The sequence below is a fragment of the Salmo trutta genome, chromosome 13, assembly GCF_901001165.1.
Source record: "Salmo trutta chromosome 13, fSalTru1.1, whole genome shotgun sequence".
Classification (NCBI taxonomy): Eukaryota; Metazoa; Chordata; class Actinopteri; order Salmoniformes; family Salmonidae; genus Salmo; species Salmo trutta.
In genome coordinates, this window is record NC_042969.1 from 28,696,938 (window position 1) to 28,722,188 (window position 25,251).

At 44.3% G+C, this 25,251-nt stretch overlaps 1 protein-coding gene across 1 annotated transcript; it reads right to left on the reverse strand.

The window, feature by feature from the left end:
* Positions 1-25,199, reverse strand: lonrf4 (LON peptidase N-terminal domain and ring finger 4). The gene is made up of 11 exons (XM_029771759.1): positions 24,251-25,199; positions 10,999-11,117; positions 8,205-8,327; positions 7,105-7,438; positions 6,945-7,020; positions 6,727-6,841; positions 3,534-3,655; positions 2,383-2,541; positions 1,915-2,077; positions 1,324-1,473; positions 1-1,002 (listed from the first exon to the last, which is right to left on the reverse strand). Exons 1-11 carry the CDS (start codon positions 24,546-24,548, stop codon positions 853-855), a joined length of 1,809 nt encoding a protein of 602 aa, XP_029627619.1. The 5' UTR covers positions 24,549-25,199; the 3' UTR covers positions 1-852.
* Positions 25,200-25,251: the final 52 nt, after the last annotated feature.

The following is a 25,251-nucleotide window of genomic DNA, read 5'->3' on the forward strand; positions in this document are numbered from 1 at the left end:
AATAGCATACTGTGCATTATCCAGGAAATCAAGTTGTTTTCAGCTCTGTAAGACTGAGCGATCTCTGTGTCACTCTTTCTCTATCCCGCTATCATCCCATCTCTTCTTTAATAGCATTTCATCAAGCACTTTAGAGCCATAGGAGTCAGACTAATCAGATCATCTGATTATGACATGGCTGATTACATCATGAGGGCAGGTTAGTTGCCATTGCGAAAGGCAGTATGTTTGGCTGATAGGGGAAACAGGAGTGAACAGGGACACCTAGTGGTTGTCTGAGACATTAACACCAGGTTTACGTCCTTTGGCATGAATCAGAACAGAGTTGAACCCTCTACTGCAAGGGGGTCAAACAAATGTTGCCCTGGGGGCTGCATTTGGTCTTCAACAAGTTCCGGAGGGCTGCAATGAATATGATTATTTCCTCGCCGTTAAAATTTGCAAGAGAGTCCTCTATCCATCGTTTTGGGAATTTACGATACTCCCTGACTGTCTAGCTTTAATTTAGGCCATTATTAGCGAGCTGGACAGTCAAGACATGATATAGTCATTTGAAAGTATATTGAGTTAGTTTTCTCCAAAAACCAAAAGCTCCTCTCTTTCACCAGCAATTCAATATGGTATTTATGTAAGTGATAAAACAATCTCTTTCTGCTTGTGTGTATGTGTGTGTGATATATTAGTGTGTGTGTATATGTGATATATTAGTGGATGTGTGTTTGTGTGTATTTCTGTATTGTGTATGGTTCACATTATCCAGTCTGTAGATATTCTCCTCTGAGTAGGGTACTGAATTGGCATCAGAAACCAAGTATCGCTGTATCTCTCTCTCCTTTATACTCCTCCTCTTCTCTAGCTCTGGGAGAAGTACTCCAGAACGATGCGCAGGTGTCCCAGGCGATCTTTGAGGGAGGGCAGAGACAGCACAGTGGTCTGGTAGGCAGGGTCCAGCTGGAGAACTGACAACAACCACCAACACCACGCTGGACCGTTACTGGAGGCCTGAGGGAGAAAGACAGGGAGAGAGAGAGACAGGGAGAAAAGGAGAGAGACAGGGAGAGAAGTAGGGAGAAAATGAGACAGAGAGAAGGGAGAGAGAGAGACAGGGAGAAAAGGGAGAGAGAGAGACAGAGAGAGACAGGGAGAAAATGAGAGACAGAGAGAAGGAAGAGAGAGAGACAGGGAGAAAAGTAGAGAGACAGGGAGAGAGACAGGGAGAAAAGGAGAGAGAGAGACAGGGAGAGATAGTAGACACTAGATAAGTACTGGTCTGGGAGTGGTAGGTGATAGGCAAGGTCTGTCTGTAAGTGTGTGTGTGTGTACCTGTATGTTGTCGTCCTTGTCAGGCATGGTTCCATACTGTCTGCTGATCTGTTCTCTGAGCCGTGTGTTGAGGCGTGTGTACCAGTCCTGGGCCTGCTCATACACACTGTCATGGAGGCTCTGCAACAGCTCCAACTCTGACCCCTCAGCCTAGGAACATAGGAGGAGATTCTCTATGAAAAATACATACAGTACAACTGATTCTGTTCACACCTTTAAATAAACAAACTCTCTCTTTAGTCTTTATTTGATTCATTTCTCTCACACATGGACTTGCCTATCATCTATCCCTTCCAGACCAGAACTCACGTATTGTCTAATATCTAGTCTAATATTCCCTCTCTCCCTCCCGCTCCCCCCTCATCCCTCCCTCCCATGCCTTCCTGAGATATACCCACTAGGGCGCTGAACATTGCCTTTACAAACTGTTGCTTGGAAACAGGCAAAGTACCAGCGGAACACTCACTGAAGAACTAGCTAATACAATAGCATTTGTAACCTTCCTTAGGAGTGGTAAGTTGAACCAAAACTCAGCCTTCACAGGGGTCACCCAGGGCCAGGAGTAGGTTAGAACAGCCTGTGGTAACTTACCTTGTGGTCTTCCATGTATTCTATATCAGCAGTGTGGTATCCATCTCTCTGTCCTCTCTTTAGGACCCTGAAGCGACTTCCACCCACACAGTCCACATAGGAGCGACCATCAGGCAACACCTCTAGGCTATGGATCTCCAGCATACAGCCGTAGTCTGCAAATCTGGAGGACACACACACACACACACAGTCAACACACACACACAGAGTCAACACACACACACACACACACACACACACACGCGCACAGAGTCAGACACGCACAGAGTCAGACACGCACAGAGTCAGACACGCACAGAGTCAGACACGCACAGAGTTGTTGGAACCTGCTGAAAGGTTCATGTGAAAGACAATCAGATCCCCACCACAGTGTGACTCAGCACAGTGACACACACAGGGTCACACGCAGTCAGACATACGGTTCATTTTCATACCAGTATTTTCAAATTGTATACATCCACGACCCACCCTTTTCCATGTTCGTAGCTGCACATGCCAAACTTCCTGGTGCCCGTCTCCATGCATCGTCTCATCATGAGGCGGTAACGAGGCTCGAAGATGTGGAGAGGACAGGGCACGCCCGGGTACGCCACCGCACACACAAAGATAGGGATGTCCTTAGTTAGACTGTTGGATGGAGGGAGATAGACAGAGAGAAACAGCGAGGATGCAAAGAGAGAGAGAGAGAGAGAGACAGAGAATGCAGAGACAGACAGAGAGGATGCAGACAGAGAGACAGAGAGGATGCAGAGAGAGAGACAGAGACAGACAAAGAGAGAGGCAGAGCGAGGATACAGAAAGACAGAGAGGATGCAGAGAGAGCGAGAGACAGAGAGGATGCAGAGACAGAGGATGCAGAGAGACAGACAGAGAGGATGCAGAGAGAGACAGAGAGAGAGGATACAGAAAGACAGAAAGAGAGGATACAGAGAGACAGAAAGAGAGAGGGAGTGACAGAGGATGCAGAGAGAGAGAGAGAGAGAGAGAGAGGCAGAGAGACAGAGAGATAGATTTATTGTTTATTTCACTTTTGTTTATTATCTACTTCACTTGCTTTGGCAATGTTAGCATTTGTTTCCCATGCCAATAAAGCCCTTAAATTGAATTGAGAGAGAGAAATATATCAGGGTAACAGTAGGGTTAAGAAGGAGGTGTGTATTTTGAAAAAACAAAAGTCCATGTCTCTTTTCTGCGTCGCTGTTCTCCAGCAGCTGGTGTTGTTGCTGTGTGCGGTGCCTTGCCAATGATCTCACGGTCATAACGACTTTTACTCTTTCCTGAATGAGGAGCTTGATGCCTATTGCCACGGTTACCATTAAGGTTGCCAACTTGCCCCAAGATCATTCTGGCGATCATATGATAGTTCATCAACATTTTCACGTTTCAGTCTCTCATTTCTTTCAGGCATTAAGAAATAGTTCCAAAGCTCATTTTACAGGTAAGGACCAATTTTGGTAGCCTGGTTAAACCAGACTGAACGCTGCACCCACAAAGGGGAAACGTAGAGAAATCAGTTTGAGTGCCAGGCTAAAGTTCTGTGAGACTCTAGAACAAACCGGGAGGGTTCGACATCGACCCCCGTTTACCCCTGGTTACAGTGCGTCAGCGACAGGACTCACTTGGAGAGTTCGGCCATCTCAGTCTCGTGGACCTGCTTCCTCTCAGCTAGCTGCAGGGGGAAGAGGCGGGACATGATCTCCTGGAGCAGCACTGTGGGGTTGTACTTCCTGTTCTTAAAGTACTACACAGGAAACAAAAAGTGATTCAGCATTAAAATGGGAAGAAAAGTAACAAATAAGTTTACCCCAGTTATCCCCCTTGGGTTATAAACATGGTAGCAACATAAAAAACTGTGCAAAGCAGACCTTCCATTGTAATTATATATAATGTGTTCCTGATTGAGCCCATAGACTATGTAGATAGACGAAGACCCTAGTTATGTAGAACATACAATGCTGTCATGACAATATATTTCAACATCCGAATGTTGGGGATGATGAGACATGGAATACGGAAAATGTATGTCTATTTTGTGACGTCATTAAAATTGTCAGAAAGACATAACGGAAACTTTAAGAGCTTTCACACTGTATATATCAGATGAACATCTAAATGATGTAAAAATTATATGATTAAATATGAAACTATTTTGAAAAAATGGAAATGTGATTTTAGCCTTCTAAATGAGAATTGTGTTTCATGTAAACGTGTACCCAGTCAATAGCCACGCCCAAGTGAGCTCAGAGTTCATGTCAACATGGCAGAACACCCTCCAAGACCAGAGTGCTTAAAAGGACTTGCTAACGAAATTTACATTAGACCAGAGAACATGAGGCTGTGGCCCACACGTTGAAATGGTTAAAACTACAAGACCAGACAGCATGGAGCGGTTGCTACACGGCTGAAAATGGTAAGACCCTCTGAAACTCTCAACGGGTGAAGGTAAAGACTAGACCAAACATTCACAGTCTGCAGCTGTGCATGTAAAGTAATCTATGACATTTGACCAAAGATAAGAGGGAAGACAGATCCCTCTCACCCCCCGTGGTACACCTGAGGTAACTATTCTAACAGAAACTCCAAGACAGAAGAAGCCTACAACTAAGAAGGACATTGTGACCTCTGGTGGATAACCAGAGACTTACATCGAACCACTCCCATAGAACCATCAACTTCAACAGAGAGACGACAAAGACATCTATTCGTAAATATAAACATTGCATTTCTTTTCCGAATGAGCGGTCGTTCATGTGCAAAGTATTCATATTCCCGTGAGCATAGCTTCCAAATGTATGTACAATAATTTGACTCTCTTTGTTGTCCCTCTCCTTACCTACTCCTCACTTTCCATTGTGTAACCAAACGGTCATGCTTTTGTTAGTCCACTAGAGACCTGTTTTCATTGTATTACGTATGTAATCAATAACCTATACTGTGTGTGTTTATGTATTCTGTGTGATGATTTAGTTAGTAAATAAATAATTAAGCCAATTTGTGTAACGCTGATTCATCACTTAGGTTAGGGTTCGTGCAGATATCTAATAATTATGTGACGTTCAGAATGAGACTGATGAGGTAATAATTAACTGTTATTGATGTAAGAGATATTTATGAATCTTTAGAGTTTAAGTCAGGACATAGGAACTCGGTAAACAACTTTTCCTGTGCTGCCCCAAATTCCTAATGAGTTAAATGTTGCATGATGAATTGAATTGAGTAATAATTAAACATAGTAGCTAAATATTCGATACATAGCAGTCATCACATTAATGATAGTCACATCACAACAGTGCCTTGGAAAATGATTCAGACCCCATGAATTGATTTCATTGTAATTTTTTGTCAACGATCTACACAAAATACTCTGTAAATGTCAAAGTGGAAGAACAATTATGTTTTCTAAAGATTAATAGAACTGAAATAACTTAAATATTGTATTCAGCTCCCTGAGTCAATACATGTTAGAAACACCTTTGGCATCAATTACAGCTGTGAGTCTTCTTGGCTAATTCTATAAGAGCTTTGCACACCTGAATTGTGCAATATTTAAGCATGATTCTTTAAAAAATACTTCAAGCTGTGTCAAGATGTTGGGGATCATGGCTAGACAGCAATTTTCAAGTCTTGCCATAGATTTTCAAGCAGATTTAAGTCAAAACTGTAACTTGGCCATTCAGGAACATTTACTGTCTTCTTGGTAAGCAACTCCAGTGTAAATTTGGCCTTGTGTTTTAGGTTATTGTCCTGCTGAAAGGTGAATTCCTCTCCCAGTCTCTGGTGTAAAGCAGACTGAAGCAGGTTTTCCTCTAGGATTTTGCCTGTGCTTAGCTCCATCCATCCCGTTTCTTTTTATCCTGAAAAACTCCCAAGTATTTGCCGATGTCAAGCATACCCATATCATGATGCAGCCACCACCATGCTTGAAAATAAGGAGGCAGTTACTCAGTTATGTGTTGTGTTTTCCCCAAACAGAAGGCTTTGCATTTAGGCCAAAAAGTGTATTTCTTTGCTGTGTTGTTTTGCAGTATTACTTTGGTGCCCTGTTGCATACATATTGTTATTCTGTGTATTTGTATTCTTTTCACTCTGTCATTTAGGTCATTATTGTGAAGTCACAAAAATGTTATTGATCCATCCTCAGTTTTATCCTATCACATCCATTGAACTCTGTAGCTGTTTTAAAATCACCAATGGCCTCATGGTAACATCCCTGAGCAGTTTAATTCCTGTCCTGCAGCTCAGTTCAGAAGGACGACTGTATCTTTGAGGTGTCTGGGTGGTTTAATACATCATCCACAGCATAATTATTAACTTGACCATGCTTAAAGAGATATTCCATGTCTGATGTATTGTTACCCATCTACCAATCACTGCCCTTCTTTATGAGGCTTTCTAAAAGCTCCCTGGTCATTGTAGTTTAATCAGTGTGAGGTACCTTACAGAGGGACCTTACAGAGGGACCTTACAGAGGGACCTTACAGAGGGACCTTACAGAATCAATTTATGATTGGATAAACAAAGGGGTGGAATACTTACAGTATGCAACGACTATATTTTAGTTATTCATTTATCAAAAAAAAAAATCTTCCACATTATTTTGTGTAGATTGTTAACAAAAAAACACACAATTAAATTGATTTTAATCCCACTTTGTAACACAATAAAATGTGAATACTTTTGTAACACAATGAAATGTGAATAATTTTGCAAGGCACTGTAGTTACGTAGACTACTTATGTAGACACTAGTTACATAGACCACTGTTACCTAGACCACAGTTACGTAGGCCGTAGTTACGTAGGCCGTAGTTACCTCCTGTAGTGGCTGTTTGCAGAGGGGGCAGCGGAGGTTGTGGTCTAGGCTTCTCTCGAGGCAGGTCCTACAGAATGTGTGTCCACAGGGAGTGGTCACTGGCTCATAGAACAACCTGTAGAGGTACAGTACTAAGATCAGAGTACAGCACAAGTTTCTCAACAATAACACAGTACCACAAGACTCCACAGGATGTACCATCTATGGAAACTACTAACCTGATACAGAGGGGACATTCAAAGTCAGACACAGTGAGGACACTCAGAGAGTCTCTTCTGTCCAGACTGCAGCCTCCTGAGGGAGACAACATAGAACCATTATCAACCATCAACATGTGTCTATTCTCTCTTCCAGTGTGTGTGTGTGTGTTCTATGTACCCCTGCTGTGCCTCTCCTCCTTCCTCATCATCATCTCCTCATCATCCTCGGCTGTAGGGAGGAAGGACACGGCCTGACAGAGACTGAGACAGCACTCAGTACTGGTCCCATGTTTCACCTTTGACCCGTTCTCAGAGTCTCCTCTCCTGTCCCCGTCGGCCCCCTCCTCCTGAGGGAATCGGAGGCTTTCGGCGTGGCTGTGTGTGTGGCTTTGTGTGGGTCCGTCGGGGAAAAGGCTTGTGATGGGGGGGCAGAGGTCTCTGAGGTACTCCGAGACCACCTGGAGGATCTGGGGCACCTCCTCTGGAACTGACATGCCTTCCGCCTCCAGGATCTGACCAGGGGAAACAGACACACAAATCAATCAATAAATCCATCCATTATAATGAACCTTCACATTTTCAATTAACTGCCCTTTTTCTGGCCCACAAATTGCTTTAGACTAACAAATCAGTCTGGGAAAAAATGTGCTGCACTCCGCTGAATTTTGAAATCCCAAAGTGACCCTGGAGCTGAAATGATTGCCCACACTTGCTGTACTTAGTATACAGTACGTGTTTAGGTTGTCTAACATTGTTCCAAGGCATTCCATTATTTAAAAAAATCCTAAAAGCAGCCAATACCACCCATTCCTAGAACCTGACCCCATACAGTCATTCAGCCAAGCAGTCACTGACACACTCAGCTAGTGAGATTGAATGAGCCAGTGAAGCACAGTCAGGCAGACAGTCAGTGAGTGAAAAACAGTCAGTAAGTAACAGGACCAGTGATTGGTAAACAGTCAGTAAATGAGCCAGTCAGTGGTAAACAGTCAGTAAATGAGCCAGTCAGTAGTGAACAGTCAGTAAATGAGCCAGTCAGTAGTGAACAGTCAGTAAATGAGCCAGTCAGTGGTAAACCGGCAAAAAATGAGCCCGTCAGTAAATGAGCTGGATCAATGGTAAACAGTCTGGATCAATGGTAAACAGTCAGTAAATGAGCCAGTCAGTAAATTAGCCAGTCTGTAGTAAACGGTTAGTAAATCAGACAGTCTGTAGTAAACAGTCAGTAAATGAGCCAGTCAGTAAATGAGCCAGTCAGTGTTGGCTATAGCTACTGACCTTTTTAATCTGGCTCTTGGCAGGAGTGAAGTCGGCCTGTAGTTTGAGACAGCGGTGAAACTGGATCAGGGCTTCAGACTGACGGCCCATCTCCAGTAACACATTACCTTTACGAAATAAACCCTGGAGAGAATAGACAAGAGAGAGAATAATGGATGAGAGAGAGAGAGATAGATCGATAGAGGTAGAGGTAGAGAGAGAAGGCAAGCGAGAGGTAGAGAGAGATATAGAGAGGAATAGAATGGAAAATGGGAGAGAGAGTAATGGGAAAGAGAGAGGTAGAGGTATGGGAGAGAGAGAGAGGCAGAGAGAGAGGAACTGTGTGATCCTATGTGTGCTCAGGTTTTGTTTGCAGAACTCCCTAAGCTCTCTCTGGCACAGAGGGATGAAATGGACATTCCCCTGTTGTCCCATGAACTGGCAAAGGCCGTAACCCAGATGTCCCCCGGATGTGCACCGATGGTCGATGCACTCCCAGTAGAGTTTTATAAAAAATCCTGGGGAATAATTGGACTGGACTTCTTTTGCGTGTTGCGTGAGTGCGTGGGGGTAGGAGAGTTGCCGATGAGCTGCCATCGGGCGGCTCTGACTCTCCTGCCCAAAAAAGGGGACTTGTGTGAACTTAAGAACTGGAGGCCTGTGGCATTGCTCGGTGCGAACTTCAATATAGTTGCCAAGGTCCTCGCTAACAGACTGAAGTCCCATCTGGACTCTATAGTACACAAGGACCAGACATATTGTGTACCGGGACGCTCAATCACGGACAACCTGTTCTTATTAAATCAGGGACATGTTGGAGTTGTCGAGAGTTTCTAATGTGAACTTTGGACTGGTCTCTCTAAAGAAAGCTTTTGATAGAGTGGGCCATGAGTATCTGTTCAATGTGATGTCTGTGTTTGCGTTTGAGGAAAGGTTTTTGGCTTGTGTGAAGATGTTGTATGCTGGGGCATCATGTATGGTCAAGTAGGGAGGGGGGCTCAGTAGACCAGTCTGGGTGAGACGGGCCATTAGACAAGGATGCCCTCTATCGGGGCAGTTATATACACTAGCCATTGAGCCTTTTCTGAGCCTCCTACGCAGGAGACTGCAGGGAGTGTGCGAGACAGTTATGGGTGTGTTGACAGACATTGCAGTGTCGGCAAATACAGATGACGTTTCTGTGATGGTCAGGGATGGGCAGGATATGCAGGCACTAGAGACGAGTCGGAAGGTGTACGAGGGAGCTTCGTCAACTAAGGTGAACTGGGGCAAGAGCAATGCTCTGTTATGTGGGGCATGGAGGGATAGGGCCCCTCCTCTGCTTCTATGGGGTTTACAGTGGAGTTGTGAAGGGCTTAAAATGTTGGGGGTGTACCTGGGCTTGGAGAGGTGGGTCAGGAAGAACTGGGAGGGTCTGTCACAGGTAGTGGTGTCAAGACTGGCCAGGTGGTGGCTCCTGTCCCAAGTGTCATATAGAGGGAGGGTGCTGATAATCAACAACCTGCTGGCATCTTTCCTGTGGCATAAACTGGCTGTCCTCAACCCCCCGCTGGTCTGCTCACAGATCTGCACCGCAAGCTGGTGGATTTTTTCTGGTCGTGCCATCACTGACTGAGGGCAGCAGTGTTGTACATGTCCATCCACAAAAGAGGACAGGGCCTGGTCGAACTGGAGAGCAGGGTGGCTGCATTCCGACTAAAGGCGGCGCAGAGACTGCTGTACCATACTGATGTTGGCTGGAGGGAACCAGCGTGCACGCTGCTGAGGTGAGCTGGTGGATTATGGTTGGACCGGCAGCTGTTCCTCATGAGGCTGGAGAGGCTGAGCACAGCAGGTCTCTCTGATTTTTACTCTGCAGTCCTGAGGGCCTGGCAGCTGCTATGGCCCACACGAGAAGGGGGTGTGGAGCTTGGGCTGTGGGAGAAGCTTATCTTCCACAATCCAGACATCCTTTTGAGATTGGTTCAGTCGGCCACCCTGCAGAAGCGACTGATGGCAGCGTGTTTACTAAGGTTTGGTGACTGGCGGCTATGTGGGGAGGAGGGGTGGAAAACCATGGAAGTCCTGGCACAACAAACAGGACTAACATCTCTTAGGCTGCTGGAGAGATTCCTGGAGGAGGTCCAGGAGACACTGTCTGAGTTGGTAAGAGGGGTTTTTGAGCGGCCAAACGGGGAGGGGTGACCAATGTTTCCGCCACTGCAGGTGACGGCAGAGACTGGGGACTGGCAAGGGGGTATTGAGGACTTATTAGACTTTAACACTCCGAGCCTGGGGGAGTTTGAGGGGCTGGGAGGTAAAGCATGTTGGAATGTCTGTGTGAGAGGTTGAGGGTGGAGTTTACTGTTGGGATGTTTATAATGGGGTACAGGTATTCGAATAAGGAAAAGGCCAAATGTGTGTTGTTGAATTTTCTGTTTGCTCAGGCAAAGTTGGCTATTTGGCTAACAAGGAGGAACAGGGTCAAAGGTGGGGGGATAACAGACCTTTACTATTGACATGGTCTCTGCGTGCCTTAAGATAGAATTTGAGTTCTTATAAAATGATAAAAAAGCGTGGAGATATTTAAGGAAATATGGTGTGTCGAGGAGGCCGTCTCTGTAGCTGGGGAAGATGGGTTGGATATATGGTTGTAGAAGTGGTGAGGTTTTGGTTATTGTGATGTGTGATGTTGTTTTGTATCGTGTATTAGAGGGCAAGGTAAGTATGCAGCACAGGGGATATTTGTTTTTTTAAAAGGGGGGTGTGGGGGTGGTGAGATCTCCCCCTCTCTCTCCCCCTCCCTCCTTCCAGTTGGTTGGGGCGTGTTTCTTACCTCTGTCCACTTGGGGCGAATGCAGCAGAGGTCTTCAAGGTCCCTCAGGGCATCAGAGAACAGTCTCAGTCCCATACTGGCCTCTGCTCTCCACACCTTCAGACTCACATCACCAGGGGCTGGGGGAGGGAGCATATAATTAACAGTGATCATTATCAGTGATAGCTTCCCAGTCAGAATTGGGTTAGTTCGATTTGCCCTTGCACCTGCAGTGCATCGGGAATATTACACAATCTCCCAAAAACCTGAAGTTACAATATGAGCTACAAGTTGCACAATCATCTGACCTCACACCCTCACCTTCCCTCCTCCCCCAATACCAGGGTTCTTTGGGTGTAGCATGCTACCTGCTAGCTTTACAGTAAGGTCTGCTGAGTATTAATATAATGTGTGTATCAAAACAATGGAGTAAAACCCAAACTGTTATCCATAGTCCTGTGTGGTGCATAGAAACTGTTATTTATGCAACGTGTTTGGTGCACTGACACCCTCAGTATGACAACAGTCAGAAAAGCAGTTAGCAAACTACTGGCGGGTAGAGGAGAAACATCCAGTCAGAATCATCACAGAATTTCTCTTGTAGGAAGTTGTTTCATTCTCTGTGTAATGACAGATCATTAGTATGAGGTTAGGCATTCATTATGAAAGATAACTCCCACACACACATAAACACAATTACTGGGTAAGGCTGTCACAAGAGTCACGACTCAAACAGAGAGAAAATCAGCTACTAGGTAAGGCTGTCATGACAGTCACGACTCAAACAGAGAGAAAATCAGCTACTAGGTAAGGCTGTCACAAGAGTCACGACTCAAACAGAGAGAAAATCAGCTACTGGGTAAGGCTGTCATGACAGTCACGACTCAAACAGAGAGAAAATCAGCTACTAGGTAAGGCTGTCATGACAGTCACGACTCAAACAGAGAGAAAATCAGCTACTGGGTAAGGCTGTCATGACAGTCACGACTCAAACAGAGAGAAAATCAGCTACTGGGTAAGGCTGTCATGACAGTCACGACTCAAACAGAGAGAAAATCAGCTACTGGGTAAGGCTGTCATGACAGTCACGACTCAAACAGAGAGAAAATCAGCTACTGGGTAAGGCTGTCATGACAGTCACGACTCAAACAGAGAGAAAATCAGCTACTGGGTAAGGCTGTCATGACAGTCACGACTCAAACAGAGAGAAAATCAGCTACTGGGTAAGGCTGTCATGACAGTCACGACTCAAACAGAGAGAAAATCAGCTACTGGGTAAGGCTGTCATGACAGTCACGACTCAAACAGAGAGAAAATCAGCTACTAGGTAAGGCTGTCATGACAGTCACGACTCTAACAGAAAGAAAATTAGCAGTGACAAAAATACAAGAAAGATAAGGAAACTGAATATCACCTTACACTCCTCAGCTCAACAACTCAGAAGTAACCCAGGTCACTCCCCTAAACACTGCTGTGCTTCTCTGGGCGAGTGGAACTATGTGTGAGGACTACTAGCATTACTGACCATCCATAGCAAAGAGGAACAGTAACGAAGAGTCAATAACACTACAATGCTTATAACACAGACAGACTAAGTGTACCCCGTTTACAACAGATTACAGTGTTACACAAGGCTGGCTGTGTGGGTCGAGGGGAGAAAGAGAAAACTATTAAAGACGACCAGAACCCACAAGATTCTCCAATTACATTGAATGAACTACAGGACAAAATACAAACTCTCTAATCCAAAAAGGCCTGCTGTGTTGATGGTATCCTATATGAAATATACAGACCACAAATTCCAATTGGTTAAACTAAAACTCTTTAACATCATCCTCAGCTCTGGCATCTCCCTCAATATTGAGAACCAAGGACTGATCACCCCAAACCACAAAATTGGAGACAAATTGGACCCCAATAACTACCATGGGATATGCGTCAACAGCAATCTTGAGAAAATCCACTACATTATCATTAACAGCAGACTCGTACATTTCCTCAGTGAAAACAATGTTCTGAGCAAATGTCAAATTGGCTTTTTACCAAATTACCGTACGACAGACCACATATTCACCCTGCACACCCAAATTGACAAACAAACAAACCTAAACAATGGCAAAGTCTTCTCATGCTTTGTTGATTTCAAAAAAGCTTTTGACTCAATTTGGCATGAGGGTCTGCTTTACAAATTGATGGAAAGCGGTGTTGGGGAATAAACATATTGTCACTTCCTGACCATAGTAAGCTGTTATTTTCTATGGTACTGTAGGTCAGGGCGTGACAGGGGGGTTTTCTAGTTTAGTTTTTCTATGTTGTTATATTCTAGTTTTGTATTTCTATGTTGGGCTTTGTTTGGGATGATCTCCAATTAGAGGCAGCTGGTCATCGTTGTCTCTAATTGGAGGTCATATTTAAGTTGGTGTTTGTTCCACCTGGGTTTGTGGGAGATTATTTTTGAGTCAGTGTATGTTTCACCTCTGCGTCACGGTTTGTTGTTTTTGTCAGTCATTCAGGTTATTTATGTATTGCATAGTTTCACAGTATAAATAAAATGTGGAACGACACACACGCTGCACTTTGGTCCGCTCCTCCTTTCGACAACCATGACACATGACATTATAAAATCCATGTACACAAACAACAAGAGTGCAGTTAAAATTGGCAAAAAACATTTCTTTCCACAGGGCCGTTGGGTGATACAGGGATGCAGCTTGAGCAATACCTGCTTTTACATAATACAGAACGAGTCAAACGTTTGGACACACCGACTCGTTCCCGGGTTTTTCTTCATGTTTACTATTTTCTACATTGTAGCACAACAGTGAAGACATCAAAACTATGAAATAACACATATGGATCATGTAGTAACCAAAAAAGTGTTACAAATCGAAATACATTTAATATTTTAGATTCTTCAAAGTAGCCACCCTATGCCTTGATGACACCTTTGCACACTCTTGGCATTCTGTCAACCAGCTTCATGAATAATGCTTTTCCAACAGTCTTGAAGGAGTTCCCACATACGCTGAGCACTTGTTGGCTGCTTTTCCTTCACTCTGTGATCCAACTCATCCCAAACCATCTCAATTTGGTTGAGGTCGTGTCAGGGCATGACGAGGGGGTGTTCTAGTTTAAAATGTCTATGTTGGTGTTTTGGTTTGGTTCCCAATTAGGAGGCAGCTGGTAATCGTTGCCTCTAATTGGGGATCATATTTAAGTAGCTATTTTTTCCCACCTGTGTTTGTGGGATATTGTTTTGTGTTTGTGCACCACGTAGCCACGTTTAGTTGGTCGTTTATTGATTTATTTGCTTTTGCTTAAAGTTTCACTTTGTAATAAATATGTGGAACTCAACATCCACTGCGCCTTGGTCCCGTTCTTACGACAACCGTGACAGAATATCCCACCAAAAGAGGACCAAGTAGCGTATCCACGACGTAAAGGAGTTTTGGACATGGGAAGAAGTGATGGGTGGATGCGAAACCCTTCCTTGGCGGCAGACGGAAGGTAATAATGGAGGACAGCGACGACGCCAGGGTTCGCGGCCACAGAAAGCCCAAGGACAACCCCAAGATTTTTTTTTTGGGGGGGCACAAGGGGTGGCCGGCTGAGCCACAGGAAGAGCCAGAGCACATGGAGCAGGCGATAGAGAAGTGGTTGGTCGACCCAAGGAGAGAGCCAGAGCCCGCCTGGGAGTCGATGGAGCAATGTGAAGAAGGATATTGGAGAATGATGTTGGCGAAGAGTAGGCTGCAGCGCAGGTAGGCTGAAGATCGGGTAATCAGTCCGGTGCCATTTGTGCCGGCTCCACGCACCAGATCTCTAATGCGCCTCTCCAGCCCAGTACGTCATGTGCCTGCTCCCTGCACTCGCCCTGAAGAGCCAGAGACTGTCAGGGAGGCAATGGGGAAGTTGGGAGAGAGAGAGATGAGAGAGAGAGATGTGTTCTGCTCAACATCCGACCAGAGGATCCGGTTAGCAGTCTGGTGCAACCTGGGCCGGTTCCACGCTTCTGGCCTCCAGTGCGCCTCCCCAGTCCGGTACGTCCTGTGCCTCCTCCTCGCACTCGCCCTGAAGAGCGTGTTACCAGTCCGGTGCAACCTGTCCCGGCCCCACGCGTCAGGCCTCCAGTGCACCTCCCCAGTCCGGTACGTCCTGTGCCTGCTCCTCACACTCGCCCTGAAGAGTGTGTCACCAGTCCGGTGCAACCTGTGCTGGCCCCACGCATCAGGCCTCCAGTGCGCCTCCCCAGTCCGGTACGTCCTGTGCCTCCTCCTCGCACTCGCCCTGAAGAGCGTGTTACCAGTCCGGTGCAACCTGTCCCGGCCCCACGCGTCAGGCCTCCAGTGCACCTCCCCAGTCCGGTACGTCCTGGGCCTGCTCCTCACACTCGCCCTGAAGAGTGTGTCACCAGTCCGGTGCAACCTGTGCCGGCCCCACGCATCAGGCCTCCAGTGCGCCTCCCCAGTCTGGTACATCCTGTGCATGCTCCTCGCACTCGCCCTGAAATGCGTGTCACCAGTCTGGTGCCACCTGTACCAGCTCCATGCACTAGGCCTCCAGTGCGCATTCACAGTCCAGCGCTTCCGGCGACGGTTCACGGTCCGGAGCTTCCGGCGACGGTTCACTGGAGCTTTCCTCTGCGCCGGTGCTCAGTCCAGGCACGGTGTCCAGTCCCGCTCCAAGGCTGGAGCCTTCTTCTGCGCCGGTGCTCAGTACAGACACGGCATTCAGTCCCGCTCCTAGGCTGGAACCTTTCTCAGTGCCGGTGACCAATCTAGGCACGGCGTTCAACACAGCTCCATGGCCGGAGCCTTCCTCTGCTCTGATGCCCAGTCTAGGCATGGCGTCCAACCCAGCTCCAGGGCCGGAGCCCTTCTTTGCGCCGATGCCCAGTCCAGGCACGTCATTCAGCCCATCGCCAAGGTCGGATCCGGGGTCTGGGGGGGCTACGACCCGCACCGGAGCCGCCACCGACACTAGTCACCCCCCCAAACCCTCCCATTTGGTTTCAGGTTTTGCGGCCGGAGTCCACACTTTTGGGGGGGATGGGGGTACTGTCACGCCCTGACCATAGAGAGCCCTTGTTTCTCTATGGTGTAGTAGGTCAGGGCATGACAAGGGGGTGTTCTAGTTTAACATTTTTATTTTGGTGTTTTGGTTTGGTTCCCAATTAGAGGCAGCTGGTAATCGTTGCCTCTAATTGTGGATCATATTTAAGTAGCTATTTTTCCCACCTATGTTTGTGGGATATTGTTTTGTGTTTGTGCATGTGCACCACGTAGTCACGTTTCGTTGTTCGTTTATTGATTTATTTGCTTTTGCTTAAAGTTTCAATTTGTAATAAATATGTGGAACTCAACATCCACTGCGCCTTGGTCCCATTCTTACGACAACCGTGACAGGTCGGGTGATTGTGGAGGCCAGGTCATCTGATGCAGCACTCCATCACTCTCCTTGGTCAAATAGCCCTTACACAGCCTGGAGGTGCATTTTGGGTCAATGTCCTGTTGAAAAACGAATGATAGTCCCACTAAGCGCAAACCAGATGGGATGGCATATCGCTGCAGAATGCTGTTGTAGCCATGCTGGTTAAGTCTGCCTTGAATTCTAAATAAATCACAGACATTGTCACCAGCAAAGCACCGCCGCACCATCACACCTCCCCCTCCATGCTTCACGGTGGGAACCACACATGCAGAGATAATCTATTCACTTACTCTGCGTCTCACAGAGACACGGCGGTTGGAACCAAAAATCTCAAATTTGGACTCATCAGAACAAAGGACAGATTTCTACTGGTCTTATGTCCATTGTTTGTATTTCTAGGCACAAGCAAGTCTCTTCTTATTATTGGTGTCCTTTAGAAGTGGTTTCTTTGCAGCAATTCAACCATGAAGGCCTGATTCACGCAGTCTCCTCTGAACAGTTGATGTTGAGATGTGTCTGTTACTTGAACTCTGTGAAGCATTTATTTGGCTGCAATCTGAGGTACAGTTAACGCCAATGAACGGATCCTCTGCAGCAGAGGTCACTCTGGGCCTTCCTTTCCAGTAGCGGTCCTCATGACAGCCAGTTTCATCATAGCGCTTGATGGTTTTTGCGACTGCACATGAAGAAACCTTAAAAGTTCTTGAAATCTTCCGCATTGACTGAACTTTGTCTTAATCTTACATCTAGACGTTCCGCTAGCGGAACACCGCTCCAATATCCAATGATAGGGCGTGGCACGAAATACAAACTCCTCGAAAATCCCAAAACTTCCATTTTTCAAACATATGACTATTTTACATCATTTTAAAGACAAGACTCTCCTTTATCTAACCACACTGTCCGATTTCAAAAAGGCTTTACAACGAAAGCAAAACATTAGATTATGTCAGGAGAGTACCCAGCCAGAAATAATCAGACAACCATTTTTCAAGCTAGCATATAATGTCACAAACACCAAAACCACAGCTAAATGCAGCACTAACCTTTGATGATCTTCATCAGATTACACTCCTAGGACATTATGTTATACAATACATGCATGTTTTGTTCAATGAAGTTCATATTTATATCAAAAACAAGCTTTTTACATTAGCATGTGACGTTCAGAACTAGCATTCCCACCGAACACTTCCAGTGAATTTACTAAATTACTCACGATAAACGTTCACAAAAAACATAACAATTATTTAAAGAATTATAGATACAGAACTCCTTTATGCAATCGCGGTGTCCGATTTTAAAATAGCTTTTCGGTGAATGCACATTTTGCAATATTAGAGTAGATAGCCCGGCCATCACAGGCTAGCTATTTTGACACCCACCAAGTTTGGTACTCACCAAACTCAGATTTACTATAAGAAAAATTGGATTACCTTTGCTGTTCTTCATCAGAATGCACTCCCAGGACTTCTACTTCAACAACAAATGTTGGTTTGGTTCCAAATAATCCATAGTTATATCCAAATAGCGGCGTTTTGTTCGTGCGTTCAAGACACTATTCGAAGAGTAACGAAGGGTGACGCGCCTGCGCGTTTCATGACAAAAAATTCAAAATATTCCATTACCGTACTTCGAAGCATGTCAAACGCTGTTTAAAATCAATTTTTATGTGATTTTTCTCGTAAAATAGCGATAATATTCTGACCGGGAGTCATTGTTTTCGTTCAAAGACTGAAAATGTAAAATGGACTCTTCACGTGCACCCGTACGCCCGTTTCATTGTTCTCAGATCGACCACTATCCAAATGCGCTCCTGTTTTTCAGCCAGAGACTGCAGAGTCATCATTCAACGTTCTGGCGCCTTCTGAGAGCCTATGGGAGCCTTAGAAAGTGTCACGTTACAGCAGAGATCCTTTGTTTTGGATAGAGATGACAAAGAAGGCCAAGAAATGGTCAGACAGGGTACTTCTTGTACAGAATCTTCTCAGGTTTTGGCCTGCCATTTGAGTTCTGTTATACTCACAGACACCATTCAAACAGTTTTAGAAACTTTGGAATGTTTTCTATCCAAAGCTACTAATTATAGGCATATTCTAGTTTCTGGGCAGGAGTAATAACCAGATTAAATCGGGTACGTTTTTTATCCGGCCGTGAAAATACTGCCCCCTATCCATAACAAGTTATTCTCTTTGCTTATTTGAGCTGTTGTTTCAATAATATGGACTTGGTCTTTTACCAAATAGGCCTGTCTTCTGTAAACCACCCCACCTTTTCACAACACAACTGATTGGCTCAAACGCATTAAGAAGGAAAGAAATTCCACAAATTAACCTTTAACAACGCACACCTGATTATTGAAATGCATTCCAGGTGACTACCTTATGAAGCATTTGACAGAATGCCAAGAGTGTGCAAAGCTGTCATCAAGGCAAAGGGTGGCTACTTTAAAGAATCTTAAATATGTAATACCTTTTTGGTTACTACATGATTCCATATGTGTTATTTCACACAATGTAGAATATAGTAAAAATAAAGAAAAACCCTAGAATGAGTATGTGTCTAAACTTTGGACTGGTACTGTATATCAACATATTGGCGAGGGCACAAGAACAGTCTGCAGCACCAGACCTCAGCCTACTAGAATCTGAAATCCAATGTCTACTGTTCGCTGATGATCTGGTGTTTCTGTCCCCAACCAAGGAGGGCCTACAACAGAACCTAGATCTTCTGCACAGATTCTGTCAGACCTGGGCCCTGACAGTAAATCTCAGTAAGACAAAAATAATGGTGTTCTAAAAAAGGTTCAGTTGCCAGGACCACAAATACAAATTCCATCTAGACACCGGTGCCCTAGAGCACACAAAACACTTTACATACCTCGGCCTAAACATCAGCGCCACAGCTGTGAACGATCTGAGAGACAAGGCAAGAAGAGCCTTTTACGCCATCAAAAGGAACATAAAATTTGACATTCCAATTAGGATCTGGCTAAAAATGGTTTCATCAGTTATAGAACCCATTGCCCTTTATGATTGTGTGGTCTGGGGTCTACACACCAACAAGAATTCACAAAATGGGAAAAACACTATTTTGAGACTGCATGCAGAATTCTGCAAAAATATCCTCTGTGTACAACGTAAAACACCAAATAACACATGCAGAGCAGAACTAGGCTGATACCCACTAATTATCAAAATCCAGAAAAGAGACATTAAATTCTACAACCACCAGGAAGGAAGCTATTCCCAAACCTTCCATAACAAAGCCTTTACCTACAGAGAAATTATCCTGGAGAAGAGTCCCCTAAGTAAGCTGGTTCTGGGGCTTAGTTCACAAACCCAAACAGACCCCACAGAGCCCCAGGACAGCAACACTATTAGACCCAACCAAAATATGATAACTATTTGACAAACTGGAAGGAATCCACAAAAAAACTGAGCAAATTAGAATGCTAGCTAATAAAGTAAGTACATAGTGGCAGAATACCTGACCAATGTGACTGATCCAAAATTAAGAAAATCCTTGACTTTGTACAGACTCACTGTGCATGGCCTTGCTATTGAAAGAGGCCACTGACGAAGGCCTGAGGCTGAAACATATGTGTTTTGTTTGATAAACTCCCATATCTGCAGTGGTGGAAAAAGTACCCAATTGTCATACTTGAGTAAAAGTAAAGATATCTTAATAGAAAATTACTCAATTAAAAGTACAAGTCACACAGTAAAATACTACTTGAGTCTAAAAGTATTTGGTTTTAAATATACTTAAGTATCAAAAGTAAATGCAATTGCTAAAATATACTTAAGTATCAAAAGTAAAAGTATAAACCATTTTAAATTCCTTACATTAGGCAAACCAGATGGCACGGTTTTCTTTTTTTTGGAACTTACGGATAACCAAGGGGCGCACTCCAGCACTCAGACATAATTTACAAATTAAGCACTTGTGTTAAGCGAGTCCTCCAGATCAGAGACGTTACCTCCAGACGAGCTTCAGTGCCATACAACACTCCTTCCGTGGCCTCCAACTGCTCCTAAATACAAGTAAAACTTCAACCGATCGCTGCCTGCACCTGCCCGCCTGTCCAGCATCACTGCTCTGGACGGTTCTGACTTAGAATATTCGGAGAACTACAAATACCTAGGTGTCTGGTTAGACTGTAAACTCTCCTTCCAGACTCACATTAAGCATCTTCAATCCAAAATTAAATCTAGAATCGCCTTCCTATTTTGCAACAAAGCAACCTTCATTCATGCTGCCAAACATACCCTTGTAAAACTGACCATCCTACCGATCCTTGACTTTGGCGATGTCATTTACAAAATAGCCTCCAACACCCTACTCAGCAAATTGGATGCAGTCTATCACAGTGCCATCCGCTTTGTCACCAAAGCCCAAATACTACCCACCACTGCGACCTGTGTGCTCTTGCTGGCTGGCCCTCGCTACATATTTGTCGCCAAACCCACTGGCTCCAGGTCATCTATAAGTCTTTGCTAGGTAAAGCCCCGACTTATCTCAGCTCACTGGTCACCATAGCAACACCCACCCGTAGCACGCGCTCCAGCAAGTATATTTCACTGGTCATCCCCAAAGCAAACACTTCCTTTGGCCGCCTTTCCTTCCAGTTCTCTGCTGCCAATGACTGGAACGAATTGCAAAAATCACTGAAGCTGAAGACATATCTCCCTCTCTAACTTTAAGCATCAGCTGTCAGAGCAGCTTACCGATCACTGTACCTGTACACAGCCAATCTGTAAATAGCACACCCAACCACCTCATCCCGTTACTGTTATTTATGTTCTTGCTCTTTTGCAACCCAGTATCTTTACTTGCACATCATCATCTGCACATCTACCACTCCAATGTTAAAGCTAAATTGTAATTATTTTGCCTCTATGGCCTTACCTCCCTACTCTTCTACATTTGCACACACTGTACATAGATTTTTCTATTGTGTTATTGACTGTACATTTGTTTATGTGTAACTCTGTGTTGTTGTTTTTGTTGCACTGCTTTGCTTTATCATCTTGGCTAGGTCGCAGTTGGAAATGAGAACTTGTTCTCAACTGGTCTACCTGGTTAAATAAAGGTGATATATATATATACACATTTTTTTTTTTTTAAAGAAGCAGTATGGATGAACTGGGTGTTCTTTTGATAGGTGCGTGAATTTTCTTGTCCCGCTAAATATTCAAAATGTAACGAGTACTTTTGGGTGTCAAGGAAGAAAAAGTACATTATTTTCTTTCGGAATGTAGTGGAGTAAAAGTAAAAGTAGTCAAAAATATAAATTACAGATAACCCAAAAAACTACTTAAGTAGTACTTTAAAGAATTTTTACGTAAGTACTTTATATCACTGCATATCTATTAGGCGAAATCACAGCAGAAAGATGTGTGTTGCCATGTGAAAAGAGCAACCAGTGGAGCACAAACAACATTGTAAATACCACCAATACTCATCTGTTTATTTATCTACTATTTGTATTACAACAATTTGCACATCGCTAAAACACTGCACACAGCTAATATAACTGATAATAGCTGATATAGAGTTGGAGTTTACATACACTTAGGCTGGAGTCATTCAAACTTGTTTTTCAACCACTGGACAAATTTAATCTTAAGAAAGTATACTTTTGGCAAGTTGGTTAGGACATCTACTTTGTGCATGACACAAGTAATTTTCCCAAAAATTGTTTACAGACAGCTTATTTCACTTATAATTCACTGTATCACAATTCCAGTGGGTCAGAAGTTTACATACACTAAGTTGACTGTGCCTTTAAACAGCTTGGGAAATTCCAGAAGATGATGTCTTGGCTTTAGAAGCTTCTGATAGGCTAATTCACATAATTTGAGTCAATTGGAGGTGTACCTGTGGATGTATTTCAAGGCCTACCTTCAAACGCAGTGCCTCTTTGCTTGACATCATGGGAAAATCTAAAGAAATCAGCCCCCAACAAAATTGTAGACCTCCACAAGTCTGGTTCATCCTTGGGAGCAATTTCCAAACACCTGAAGGTACCACGTTCATCTGTATAAACAATAGTACGTAAGTATAAACACCATGGGACCACGCAGCCATCATACCGCTCAGGAAAGAGATGTGTTCTGTCTCCTAGAGATGAATGTACTTTGGAGCGAAAAGTGCAAATCAATCCCAGAACAACAGCAAAGGACTTTGTGAAGATGCTGAAGGAAACAGGTACAAATGTAGCTATACCCACAGTAAAACTAGTCCTATATCGACATAACCTGAAAGGGCGCTCAGCAAGGAAGAAGCCACTGCTCCAAAACCGCCATAAAAAAGCCAGACTACGGTTTGAAACTGCACATGGGGACAAAGATTGTACTTTTTGGAGATATATCCTCTGGTCTGATGAAACAAAAATAGAACTGTTTGGCCATAATGACCATCGTTAGGTTTGGAGGAAAAAGGGGGAGGCTTGCAAGCCAAAGAACACCATCCCAACTGTGAAGCACGAGGGTGGCAGCATAATGTTGTGGGGGTGCTTTGCTGCAGGAGGGGCTGGTCCACTTCACAAAACATCATGAGGAGGGACAATTATGTGGATATATTGAAGTAACATCAAGACATCAGTCAGGAAGTTAAAACTTGGTCGCAAATGGGTCTTCCAAATGGACAATGACCCCAAGCATACTTCCAAAGTTGTGGCAAAATGGCTTAAGGACAACAAAGTCAAGGTATTGGAGTGGCCATCACAAAGCCCTGACCTCAATCCCAAAGCCCTGACCTCAAACCTGACTCAGTTACACCAGCTCTGTCAGGAGGAATGGGCCAAAATTCACCCAACATATTGTGGGAAACTTGTGGAAGCCTACCCGAAACATTTGACCCAAGTTAAACAATTTAAAGGCAATGCTACCAAATACTAATTGGGTGTATGTAAACTTCTGACCTACTGGGAATGTGATGAAAGAAATAAAATCTGAAATAAATAATTCCTTCTACTATTATTCTGACATTTCACATTCTTAAAATAAAGTGGTGATCCTAACTGACCTAAAACAGGGAATTTTTACCAGGATTAAATGTCAGGAATTGTGAAAAACTGAGTTTATTAAATGCATTTGGCTAAGGTGTATGTAAACTTCAACTGTATAAGCCGTGCACAAACACATTATATGTTGCCAATGAACATGTGTGAATAGATGGGAGGCAAAGTGCATGGACCAAAATAATCAGAACTGCATTTTATCACAGGCTTTTAAAGAGAACCGCATTAACAGAATATAACTGCATTCAATAAAGCCGATTCGTTCAACTGTGATATCTGGTGTATGTTAGAGTTTTTTAAAGGTTTGGTTATATATGTTGGACCACTGTGACTGCCTCCCACCACGTGACTCTTACTGGCTACAACAGGGAGCGCATGCCAGGTCACTACCACTGTTATATTATAATAGTTTTAACAGTATTTAGCCAGGAAAAGCCCGTTGCGGTTAGAAGCCTCTTTTGCGAGGGGAGCCTGATTCTATAGGCTATATTGCACTGAAGGCAAATAAAGACAATTAAAGCAATTTCATGTGAGTACATTAATATATCGGAATGAACTTCAAGTGTGTGTGTTTTTATTAGTCAGCATGATCATTTTACATCCTACGTCTTGGCTGGAGTTTCTTTGGGCAAACATATGTGTGACGTAAATGTACGTAATCAGGGTGGTGTGGTGCTTTTATAAGTGGCTGATTCCACTTTACACAACGTATACACATTTGGTCTTCGGTCTGTCCTGCAGCCTAGTCGAGGGTTGCGTAAGGAAATGTCTTCCCCAAACGTACTCAAGTTCACACATTATTTGTTATAAACCTACCTAGTTGTATCCCTTCATCCGCGATGCGTAAAGCTTCTGTGAACTCGCTGGTTTTGAGTTTCTCCAGAATATGGCATTTCATCCTCGTTTCTTCTGGGCAGCACTTCTCAATGACACTGAAGATCAGGATGGTGTTCTTGATATTTTTGGCGTCTCTCTGTTTAAATCTTTCCTTGCAGGCTGGGCACCTGGATGGCAAGTAGTTTCCCAGGCAGCTCCGGCAGAACGAGTGACCACAGGACATGGTGGCCGGTTCACACATGAGGAACAGGCAGATTGGGCACTCAAGTAGATCCATGGTGGCACCGTGGCGGGGTTGTGTCACCCCAGCGGTGAGTTTAGAGGCCCCGCTCCCAAGATGCTTTCTCTCTCAGGTTATACGATTATCGACGCGGACGCTTCCCAGTCAGTCACATGCGACATGGTTTCAGTGGGTTAAGTAACGTGCGCTGCTTATGGTTAAGTAACGTGATCTTATTAGTCCCAATCTATCCTTCCTGTCTTTCTAATCACCATCTAAACAACGACAGACACCCCTCTCCGATTCACATGAACTGACTCCTGGCCTCTTTCTGATCCAGTAAACAAAGGCTCTCTGAACCCAGGATCCAACCATAAAGCCCTTATAGTGTAATTCCAACTGACAAAACCCTTCCGATTCATTCACAAGCGTTTTCCATCATCAAACAGAAAGTAACGTCTTCCCTTTCCTGGAAACATGATGAATATAAAGTCCGATCGCTTCTAGTCTGGTTGTCTTCAACTCTGAAGTCCATCAACACTAGACCAATTTTGGGTCAGATTTTTAACAACGATTCCTCGAATGTTTCGGCCTCGGTCTCTACTGTAAAAACACCGCTGGGAGATGTCAGTTTATCACCCTGTTACGCATTGTACGGATGGATCTCGACAAAGCCCAAGCCATACAGTGTAACACCACTACCTTACATAAATAAAGATCACGTGACGGGAAAGCTGGGCATGCTATTGGTCGAAAGACC